Raw genomic sequence first — 11,128 nt, forward strand, 5'->3', positions numbered from 1 at the left:
TAGTATGAAATGGAGTGTTTGCCTCAAAATGTTTCATTGATCATTTAGATGATATCCATAAAACTGTAATTTTTTAAAAATATCATTTACTATGACCACCACCACCACCATCACCTACTACTATTACCAGTACTACTATAACTACTACTACTACTACTACTATGACTACTACTAGTATAACTAATACTATTACTACCATCACCACCAACACTATTACCTACTAATATTACCAGAAGTACTATAACTATTACTACTTCTATTACTATGACTACTATGGCTACTACTACTACACTACCATAACTGGTACTATTACTACAACTCCCACTACCACATCACCTACTTCTATTACCAGCACTTCTATAACTACTACTACTATAACTAGTACTACTACTACCACTACCACCATCACATACTACTATTAACAGTATTACTACTACTAGTTCTATTACTACAACTACTACCTCCACCTACTACTATTACTACAACTAGTACTATTACTATCACCACCATTACCTCTACTACTACTCCCACCATTTACTACTACTCCCACCACCACCACCACCTATTACTATTACCAGTACTATTACTACTACTAGTACTATTACTACCACCACCACCACTACTTCAACTATTACTATTACCAGCATGACTACTACTACTACTCCATCACCACTACTATAACTAGTACTATGGCTACTACCACCACTACTACTATAACTAATATTATTACTACCACCATCACCTACTACTATTATCAGTATGACTACTACTATTTCTATTACCACTACTACTACTACCATCACCACTACTACAACTAGTACCATTAATACCACCACCACCATCATCTATTATTATTACCAGTACTACTACTAATACTAGTTCTACTCCTCCTCCTCCTCCTCCCACCACCACCACCTACTACAACTAGTACTATTACTACCACCCCCACTACTATAACTACTACTCCCACCACCACCACCTATTACTATTACCAGTACTACTACTAGTTCTATTACTACTAGTACTACTAGTATTATTACAACTACCACCACTACTACAACTACTACTACCAGCACCACCTACTACCACTACTACTACCCTACCTAGCATTTATACAGCCCTACTATGTACTGGACACTGCTGAGCACTTTATAATCACGATCTCATCTTCACCACAACCCTGCCAGGCAGGTACTCTTGTTATCCTCACTTTACAGATACAAACAATAAAACTGTAACTAGAGGAGGAAATAAGGGCCTTGCTCCAAGGAACTGAAATTTTAAGGGTGCTAAGAAGCCTTGTCTTTCATTAGCACATAAAATGAACTGAGCTTAGCATCTAGTTTGCAAGAATTACAAAATAAAATAGGAAACTAGATTGGTAAAGAATGGAACAGCGGCCCCCACTGTTTCAAAGTCTTAAGAAGTGAATTTGAGACCCTTTTCACACTCTTGTCTCCTGACATGCTTTGCGGCGTTCGCTCACTAAGTGTGAGTTATGGCTCTGAGGACAGAAGGCTGCTAGTATAATAGGAAGGATGTTAGCTTGGGAGTGGAGAGTGGTCTGGGTTCGAATCTTGCTTCTCAGTCTTACCAGCTGTGCAGGCTTGAGTAAGACACTTGACATTTGAGCCTTAGTTTCCTCACACAGAAAATGGGGATAACAAACAGTAAGTACAGTAGATAGTTCTGAGGCTTGAATCAGGAGCTGTGACTAAACTATTTGGGCCATTTCACCCCGGATGTGTCACTTAGACTGAGACCCATGCTGCAGAAACTACTTTTTTTTAAAAGCAATTCGGGTTAAGCGACTTACCCAATGTCACACGGTTATTAAGTATCTGAGGCTGAATTTGAACTTGGCTCCTTCTGACTCCAGAGAAACTAAGCAGATGCTTGAACCACGGCACCACCTGTGACCCCCAGAGAAACTTCTTTACCCTGGAAGTTCACTTACTCCTGGACTTCTCACATTGTAAGTGACCTCCACCCCATGGCCTCTCCTGATTGGCTGGGTCCTCTTGCCTCAGTTTCCTTATTTGTATAGGTTAGATGGTCCCTAGGGTCCTCTCATCTTTAAGTTTACATCAAAGGTTTCCCAGATGGCAGCCCAGTCTGGAATCTGAAAGTCTTGAGTTCAAATTCAGTCTCAGATTTGCTGGGTGACTGAACAAATCACTTCATCCCTGTTTACCTCAGTTTTTACAACTGTAAAATGGGAATAACAATAGTACTTATCTTGAGGCTTAGCAGAGATGATTTTTGTAAAGTGTTGAGCACACATGGTAGCTGCTTACTAAATATCTGCTTCCTTCCTTCTGTATTTTGTGTACAGATTTGACTATTTATCTTTGCAATAAATTCTTTAGTTTATCACAAAGCCAGTGCTGCATATTGTTTTAGTGGTCCCCTTTGAAGCATCCAGAAATGGTTCTTGATTTTATATTTCTGAATCTGTGCGCCATTCCACGACAGTGCCATAAAATCTACATTCTGGCCCTAGTGGGATGCAGGGCCTTTTGACCTGGGGGAGTGATGCTCCTTCTCCCTCTGGAGGGGCGGTGGTGGGGCTCTCCCCTGCCCGAGGACCTCCAGAACGAGCGTTCACAGATCTTGGGCCGGCTGGCACCAGATCCAGGTTCCACTGGGGTGGTAAACAAGCTGGGGTACTCACTGCCACCTGCTCAAATACCATGTTAAGGACAGAACAGTTGTTTTTGTTTGAACTGATGGTCAAATCATTAACAGTGTTTTACTCCTGACCCTGCACTGAGGTTGAAGGTTCCTTTATCACAAAAACACCTCAGACAGGAAAAAACCAAACCAAACCTTCCTTACCCACGGCATTATTTCACTGCAGCGGATAGATCAACCTAAGTCCAAGTTCTGTTTTCTTTTCAGTGCAAATGTTTGGGTTCGTTTAAATCAAAGGGAGGCGGAGGCCAAGAATGGGCATCGGACTCAAAAGGCTGTTTTTGGCTTGACCATTAACTTATTGTATCGTAAGCGAGCTTTTATCCAGCACCTTAAAAGTTTGCAAGTCTTGTCTCATTTGAGGAAACTGAGGCAGACAGAAGTTAAATACCTTGCCCAGGGTCACCTATCATTCTAGTAAGTGTCTGGGGCTGGATTTGAATTTAGATCTTCCTGACTGACTTTAAGTAAATCACTTAATTATAAAACAAACATTTATAAATGTTATAAAAACAATTATAAATAAAACTATAAAACAAAGTAATTTTGTAAGCATTGTGTCTTAGTTAAATCTAATTCACATATGGATCAAGAGATCACTGGTTCTCTTTGAAAACAAAGGACAAACAACAATATTAACCTGCTGCCTTCCTCTCAGGATTGTTGTGAGAAGATCCATTGAGATAATGAATGGGAAAGCTCTTTCTGCATTTAAAAAAAAAAAAAAAAAAGAAAGAAAGAAAAGTGTTGTCATTTCTAGAAGCATTCACCTCCTCAATCTCTTTCCTAACTTGCATAAGCTCACAAATGCCATCATGTCCATCCTGCCTAAAAGAAAAGGAAACATGTCAACAGCAAGAAGTCAAGGAGAGCCAGCACAATGTAATGGACAAATGAAATCATGAAGAGCTGAGTTCAGATCCTCCTTTTGACACATCCTGGCTACATGAGCATCAACAAGTCATTCTTTCAAGTTCTAGCTCAAGAAGCCTTAATCATTCTCCCTTAATTTTACTGCCCTGTCTCTGATAATGGCCCTGCAATTGCCAATCTTTATCCATAGAAGGAGTTTCCTAAAACTGATGTAGTGATAGGGTAGAAATGTAAAGGTCCAAACCAGCGACTTGTTCAGTAAGGGACTTAGAGATAAGCCCATCCAAACTCTTCAATTTACATGCATGAAACTGAAGCCCACGGAGCTGAGGAATGGTTATATTATAATATATTACATTATAGTGTACCATACTATATTATATTTCATTCAGCATAATTAAGGCTTTAATGTCTTCAAATTTCCTGATTCCCCCCAGATGTGAATGTCCTGATCCTCAAAACTTCTTCTAGGGACTTAACTGGGCACATGCTTCCCGCAAGGAGCCCCCGGAGAGCAGCAGAGGCTCTGCAGGCCCAGCACCCAGCCCAGTGCCTGGCACTCAGTGACATATGCTGAATGGAGCAGAAAGAAGGCCGGTGTGTTTTTTGTGGCCCAAATAAAATGTTCCCAGGCCAGAAGGTTTTTCTTAACTATGACTTTCTTCCAACAAAACTCTTGGAGCCTGAGGAGACAGCAGCTACTGGGCAAAATAAAAGCCAAGTCCCAGTGCCTCATTTTGTGAGGATGAACAGACCCTCATTCTTATACTAAAAATGGTCCCTTAGAAGGCCTATTTTTCTTTTCAACCGTTGGACCTCTGTCTCCTCATCTATAACAACCAGCAGGGTAAACTGTTTTATCAAGTATTTTTTTATTTTCTCCCAGATCTGACATTGTTTGAAATTTCTTATAGGACAAGTGCTAAAACACTCTGAAATAACAGCAGGAAAAGAGTGACATTTGTGTAGGACTTTGTTTTACAAAGCACTATACACACATATATTTCTTCCAGTTGTTATTCAGTCATGGCTGGCTCTTTGTCAGCTTATTTGGAGTTTTCTTGGCAGAGATACTGGAGTAGTTTCTCCAGCTCATTTTACAGATGAGGAAACTGAGGCAAAAAAGGTTATATGACTTGCCTAGAGTTATACAGCTAGTAAGTATTTGAGAACAGATCTGAATTCAGGAAGGTTAGTCTTCTTAACTCAGGCCTAGGACTACATTCCACATTCCCAGCCTGGAGCCAGGAAGACTGATTATCTCTCTGTCTGCTTGTCTATCTGTCTATCTGTCTGTCTATCTATCTCTATCCTGTTGATCTATCTGTATATACTCTCATAATAATAACTAGCATTTATCTATTGTTATAATTGATTACTTATCTGCATGTGTATCTCTCATAACTAGCATTTACATAACTTCACATTTTTACAATATTTTACAAATATTTGGTCTTCACAACCACCCTGGGATGTCAGTTCTCTTATTATCCCCATTTTGCTAATAGGGAAACTGAAGTAAAAAACAGTCAACGACTTGCTCAGTAGCACACAGCTAGTGTCTGGGGCAATATTCAAGCTCAGACAAGTTTTGTGCATTATCCAATGAACTCATGAGCTGCCTTGATGACAGTTTTTGAGGTGGGCAGGACGGATATGATTTTCATTTTACAGGTGAGATGACACACAGAGGGGGCTATCCTGGGTAGCTGGAAGGCCTGGGTTAAGTCGCATCTCTGATACAGACCGCACAGGGGTTGTCAAACTACGGCAGCTGAGGACATTTATGGGCCTGCTGAGTTATGGCAAATGGGCTGAGGGGCGGAAACAAAGTGTGAGCTTTTGTTTTTACTATAGTCCGGCCTCCCACAGTCTGAGGGACAGCGAACTGGCCCCCTATTTAAAAAGTTTGAGGACCACTGGGTGATTATGGGTAAATAGTTTAACTCTGGTTGGTATCTCCTGAAAGCCATTTGTTATGGATGCACTTGCCCATCTGCATCAGTGGAGAGAATCTGCACATTCCCTACACAGAGGAAATTACAAATTGGTCTTATTTCCCCAGTCTCCCCCCAAAAAACTGAGGAAACAGTTTTAGAAAAAATTAATGACTGTCTAAAGTAGGAAGTGACAAACTCCAGCAAACAACAGCTGGCATGCAGTGGGGAGTTCAGAGCTCCTAACGATGCTGTTGGGGCAGCCAGGTGGTCAGAGCACTGGGCCTGGAGGCCGGAAGACCTGAGTTCAAATGCGACCTCAGACACTTACTGGCTGTGTGACCCTGAGCAAGTCACTGCCTCAGTTTCCTCAATTAACTGGAGAAGAAAATGAGACACCATGCCAGTGTCTTTGCTGAGAAAACCCAGAAGCGGGGTCTTGGGGAGCCGGACACCGCTAAACAAGTAAAAAAGAGAGATCACTCTTGTTCTAGTAACTAGCTCTAGTCACTCTAAATTAATAGAAACTAATGGAAACATTTAAAACAATTAACAGAGGCAGCCCAGTGCACCAGGAATAACAACAAGGAACCCTGCTTTGCCCTCTCTGGGCCTTCATTTTCCCCCCAGTTAAACGAGGGGGTCAGCCTGGCCGGCCCCGGGCCCCGCCCCCTCTGCTCTGTGTCCTGGGAGTCAAGTTCATGAGGTAAAGTGCCCTTAGGGTCCTTCAGGGAGGACAGCAGTCGCTAAAGAGTGAAATGTGACCAAGGACTTTCCAGTTCTAATTTCAGCAGCAAACGTTATCACCTTGCTGAATAACCGATCCCAGCAGCTCTGGAGACCTGCACGTGCCTCAGTTTACCTGTATTCACTGCCCGCTCAGTTCTGCAGGGAGGACTCCGCAGGCCTCCGGAATCAGCAGGTGGCTGGACTAGCCCAGGAGCCCAAGCACTGGGGGAAAGGTTAGGAAGTTAGTTTTCCTTGAAGCGGGCTGATTGTGTCTATTACAGACTCATTTCCCAGAATCCTCTCCTCCTGGGCTCGTCAAGTGGTGTCTTCTGGGAAATGTAGTTCAATCGATGTATTCCTTCCATGTGGCCCCTTTTGCCCAGGAAAAAAAGGAGTTGCTGATTTCAAAAGGCCAATTAGCAGGAGGCGAGTCTGGGACAGGAAATTAATCGCAAAGGGGTGGGAAAACCTGCAGATCATTCCCTTGTTTCATCTTTGTAATTCATAATGGGAAATCCTTTGGGTGATGGGGAGTTACTGCCGTTGCTCACATTGCTTGGGATCTAATATTTTCCTATTTTAATTATACTAAACTCATTTTTTTTTTTTTGTTTTTTTTTTTAAGGAGTCAGAGAAGTGGGAAGGACAGATAGACTGCCGGCTCTGGAATGAGGAATTACTACCAGCAGTTTGACTCTGGATGATCATTTCTCAAAGACTCCATTTTCTTATCTGTAAAATGGGGATAGTAACAGCATCTTACAAAGTGGTGAGCATCAAATGAGATAATATCTGTGACGGTGCTTTTTCTTTGTGCATCTTGTTCACTCTTTGCTGTCAATCATCACCTCTACCAATTTAAAAAACATTTATTAAGTGCCTTCTATATGTTAGGCAACATAAGGAATGTAACAATTCTTATCCGCAAGAAAGTGGTGGTCTAGGGGCAGCTAGGTGGCGCAGTGGATAGAGCACCAGCCCTGAAGTCAGGAGGACCCAAGTTCAAATTTGATCTTAGACACTTAACACTTCCTAGCTGTGTGACCCTGGGCAAGTCACTTAACTCCAAATGCCTCAGTCAAAAAAAAAAAAAAAAAAAAAAAAGTGATAGTCTAGTGATAGAGACAATAAGAGCATATGCATTTCTATTGCAAGACTTTCGGGATTCCCATATTCAGGGAAATATTCAGGAAACCATATTCAGAAATATGAAAAAAATTAATAACAAATAGTTGGCTCCCAATCTTCAACTAAGCACATTTCATTGCCTCATCATCAAACTGAACAAATCCAATTTTATGCTCCTTATCTCGACTCCTAAATCTGCCTCTTTTCTAACTTCTTTGTTTCTGTTTGGGGTACCACATCCTATCATAGGTTTCAAGATCTAAAGCCATCTTTGATTCTTTCTCTCCAGTGCCCTCTGTCCAAGAAGCTGCTGTCTTACATCAGTCTTGCATTGGTCTTTCTACTCATTCAGCCACCACTGTAATTTAGCTCTAATCAGCCTTCATTTAGTATTTTAACTGTCTCCTACCTTCTATCCCAGGATTGGGTCTCTCCTCTATCCACCTTTTGTGTAGATGGCTAAATAATCTTTTTTGGAGCATTTATCTACGATTGTGTCGTTTTCTACCTCAGTATTATAAATTCAGTCTAGACAACCCTATAATAACTGCCTCCCTGCTTTATTTCACACTCTTCCCCTTCCTGTTTTTTATGTTTTAGCAAAACAGAACTCAGGTTATCCAATTTTCCACATCTGTCCAATGTGTATGTGCAGGTCATCTCCCTAGTCTGTTCCTATTCCCTGTAAACCAAAGATTCTTAAACGGTGGCTTGTGATCCATATGGGGTCATGTATCTAAATGGGGGGGGTCAAGAAGTTATGATTTATTTATAATAAAGGTCATGTAAAATTTTATGAGTGGAATAAGTTTAAGAAATTCTGCTTTAAACCAATACTGTTTGAAAGGTATGATTCCCCCGCTTAAAATAATCTTTCCCTTCTTATATTCTCTTTAGGTATTTTACCTAAATCTCCACTCTGCTTTTTTCATCTTGTATTATTCTAATATATATATGTATATATATATGCACATATATGTGTGTGTGTGTGCACAAATTGTATTATATTTCTAATGTAAGATCCTTGTTACTCATCTTTTCCACCTTAGAATTTAGCACAGGATTTACATATATTCCAATATATTAATTATCTCTGATTTTGTCAGTGTGGGGGACTTCCAACATGTGGGCACTCCCTCTATTGAGGCAAATTGAAGAGCTTGAAGCTGAACATCACACAGTTAGGAAATGTAAGAATAGAATTTGGATGTCTGTCTTCCTGACTCAGCACTCTCTATTTCACTCTCTGTTGTGCTGACAGCCTATTCTGGTCCCTAGAGATTGTCTGCTGATCCCTTTCATAGATGTGTGTCACCTCAGTATATAACACATAAATGTTATATATATATATATATCTACAAATATATATTTATATAAATATACATATATAAACATATGTATATAAAATGCATATATATATATACACATATATATATATGTAAAACAAATAACCTTAAATGAATATTAACCTATTTACTATACTGAAAGCACGCTTTAAAATCAAGATTGCCTCAGGAGAATTGAGTTATTCATGTCTTAAACAACTTTGTGTGTATATATGGTTTTTTTTGGTTGTTGTTGTTTTGTTTTGCTTATATTATATTCCTAAGTTTTCATACCCTTTATCTAATGAGCTACAGGTTTCTTTGTGGGCTCTGGAAAATTTAAAGATAAATAATGCACAGAGTCCAGTCCAGGCCATGAGAACAGGTCCAATAAATTTGCAAAGTCAGCAAGGAGGTTAGTTTCTCTTTCTTCCTTTTATTTTGTCTCTCCTCCACTCCTTCAATCAATTATAATGTTTAAAGATCCCAGAGAAATAATAGAAAACATCTTACAGAATGGTGGAAAAGGGAGCCAGAGATTCTTAAGAATCTTATCATTTTTAGACGGTCTAAAAATAATTAGTTTAGTCACTGTTACTCTAAATGTAAGATCTTTGTCCAACAATGGAAGAGTTGGACATACTGATCACAAGTATATTGGTAGTGTCATTAGAAATGAAATCAAAAGATATAAAATTGTTGCTATAAAGGGAAAGAGCCTCACAAGTGCTCATCTAAGAGCTAGATGAAGAAGTTGGCAGTGTTGGTTTCATTGAGTCTGCAAAGGAAACAAGAACATAATTTTATGGGCTTTAAGGTCTTCGGGCCTTATGGTATTCATGATGAGAGTAAGCAAAAAGACCACTATGAATATAATTGTAGCTCAGGTACCAAAATCTGTTGTAGAAGATAAAAAGTAGAAAAATTATATGACGAACATTCTAAGATTTCTCCAATCTGACAATTTTAGAGTCCAAAGTTGGGGTCATGGGACCCCAGTTAGAATCTTAGTTTTGCCACTTACTACCCATGAGACCAAGGGCAAGCAATTACGCCATATCTCAGTTTCCTTATTGATAAAAAAATCAAATTGTAAATATGAAAACAATAATAATAACTCCATAGGGTTGTTAGAGATCAAAGGGGATATGTGCCCTGTTCTCACCAAGGGGATTCAGTTCTGAGTCCATGCAGACTGGATTCAGTACTTGAAAGAGTTTGACCATAAAGGAGTCAAGTTTTGTCTTGCATTTTTTAGCTCATCATGTGCCCACTCCCATGGTAATCTCTTAAATAAAATCTAGGATTTGGCTAACATCCAAAGTCTCTCCAAAGGGTCACTTTCAGAAAGTATAGAGTAGATAGGTTTAGAAACACTATTTCTTCTACTGCAAAAAACAAACAAACAAAAAAACAAAACCAAACAAACCAAAAAAACTCAACAAGAAAACCCACTGCAATAAAAAAATTCACATGTATATATTGATTTAAAACATGAAGCAGTGGCCCATAACTCCTATTATACTCTCTCTGGAGGATGATATTTATATGTCCTGCTCTTTCAAAGCCTATTGACTCATTGGTTGAAATGAAGCCCCCATCCTGCATGAGGGACCTGGGGGGTGGCAAAAAGTAAGAGCTTTGGTTCTTAGCCAATTCCCCTTTGGGCATTCATCATTTAGGTACTCCTGGCAAAAGTTGGAAAGCTGCAAGAGAAAGAAGATGGAAGAGGCCTCTAAGAAGACTTGAAAGGCTCAGGCAATCCCCATCATGTCCCTGTTCCTGACTTGGTACCCTAAAAACTTTGGGGAGTTTCCTTTTGGGTGAGATCCAGGATCTTCTCTTTTGATTAAGTTACATTGTTTCCAGTAGGAGAGCTTCTTTACTAGGGAACAATTTCATATACACATACATGTGCCTACACACATAGATGCATATCTATACACACAAACAGGCAGGCGCACACACACGTGTGTGTGTCTGATAAACATTCTCCCATGTATATCTTCTCTGATTTCTATTTTGCTATGATTTGGATACATGGGTTTCTTTTCTAAGTGTGTTTATTGTGAAATTGGTATTAGGTGGGAAAGAGTCAAGCACTGAATAGGGAGCTTCAGGGTTCCTCCCTTCCCACCCTAAATGATAAAGCAATAAAAAATTAATTCAAAGTTGATCATATTTCTTCAATCAAAGCTTCTTAAATTGTGGTTCTTAATCCCATATGGGGTCATGTAATTAAATGTGGGACTCACAAAATTAGAATTTATTATCAGTAAATGTTTGATTTGTAGACCTATTTTATATGCCTATATACTCAGTGTTGTGTAAAAATTTCTCCGGTGAAAAGGGGTCATGAGTGGGAAAAGTTTAAGAAGCCCTGCCTTAGATAAACAATATTTAAGAAAACAGATAGATATACTCCTATCCCTATACCCCATT

The 11,128-nt window shown here is 39.6% G+C and overlaps 1 protein-coding gene and 1 long non-coding RNA gene across 2 annotated transcripts in view; one reads left to right on the forward strand and one right to left on the reverse strand.

The window, feature by feature from the left end:
• NUDT13 (nudix hydrolase 13) overlaps positions 1–6,541 on the reverse strand; it is a 25,049-nt gene extending 18,508 nt beyond the window's left edge. The window contains 2 exon segments of the mRNA XM_074296861.1: positions 3,335–3,399; positions 6,367–6,541. Of these exon segments, the coding sequence (XP_074152962.1) occupies positions 3,335–3,373 (39 nt within the window). The 5' untranslated portion in view covers positions 3,374–3,399; positions 6,367–6,541.
• Positions 6,233–10,860, forward strand: LOC141558940 (uncharacterized). Its single transcript, XR_012487185.1, has 3 exons — positions 6,233–6,466; positions 6,859–7,002; positions 10,369–10,860. It is a non-coding gene; the product is annotated as an uncharacterized LOC141558940 (long non-coding RNA).
• The last annotated feature ends 268 nt before the right edge of the window (positions 10,861–11,128 follow it).

The sequence above is a fragment of the Sminthopsis crassicaudata genome, chromosome 2 (assembly GCF_048593235.1).
Source record: "Sminthopsis crassicaudata isolate SCR6 chromosome 2, ASM4859323v1, whole genome shotgun sequence".
NCBI classification, from domain to species: domain Eukaryota; kingdom Metazoa; phylum Chordata; class Mammalia; order Dasyuromorphia; family Dasyuridae; genus Sminthopsis; species Sminthopsis crassicaudata.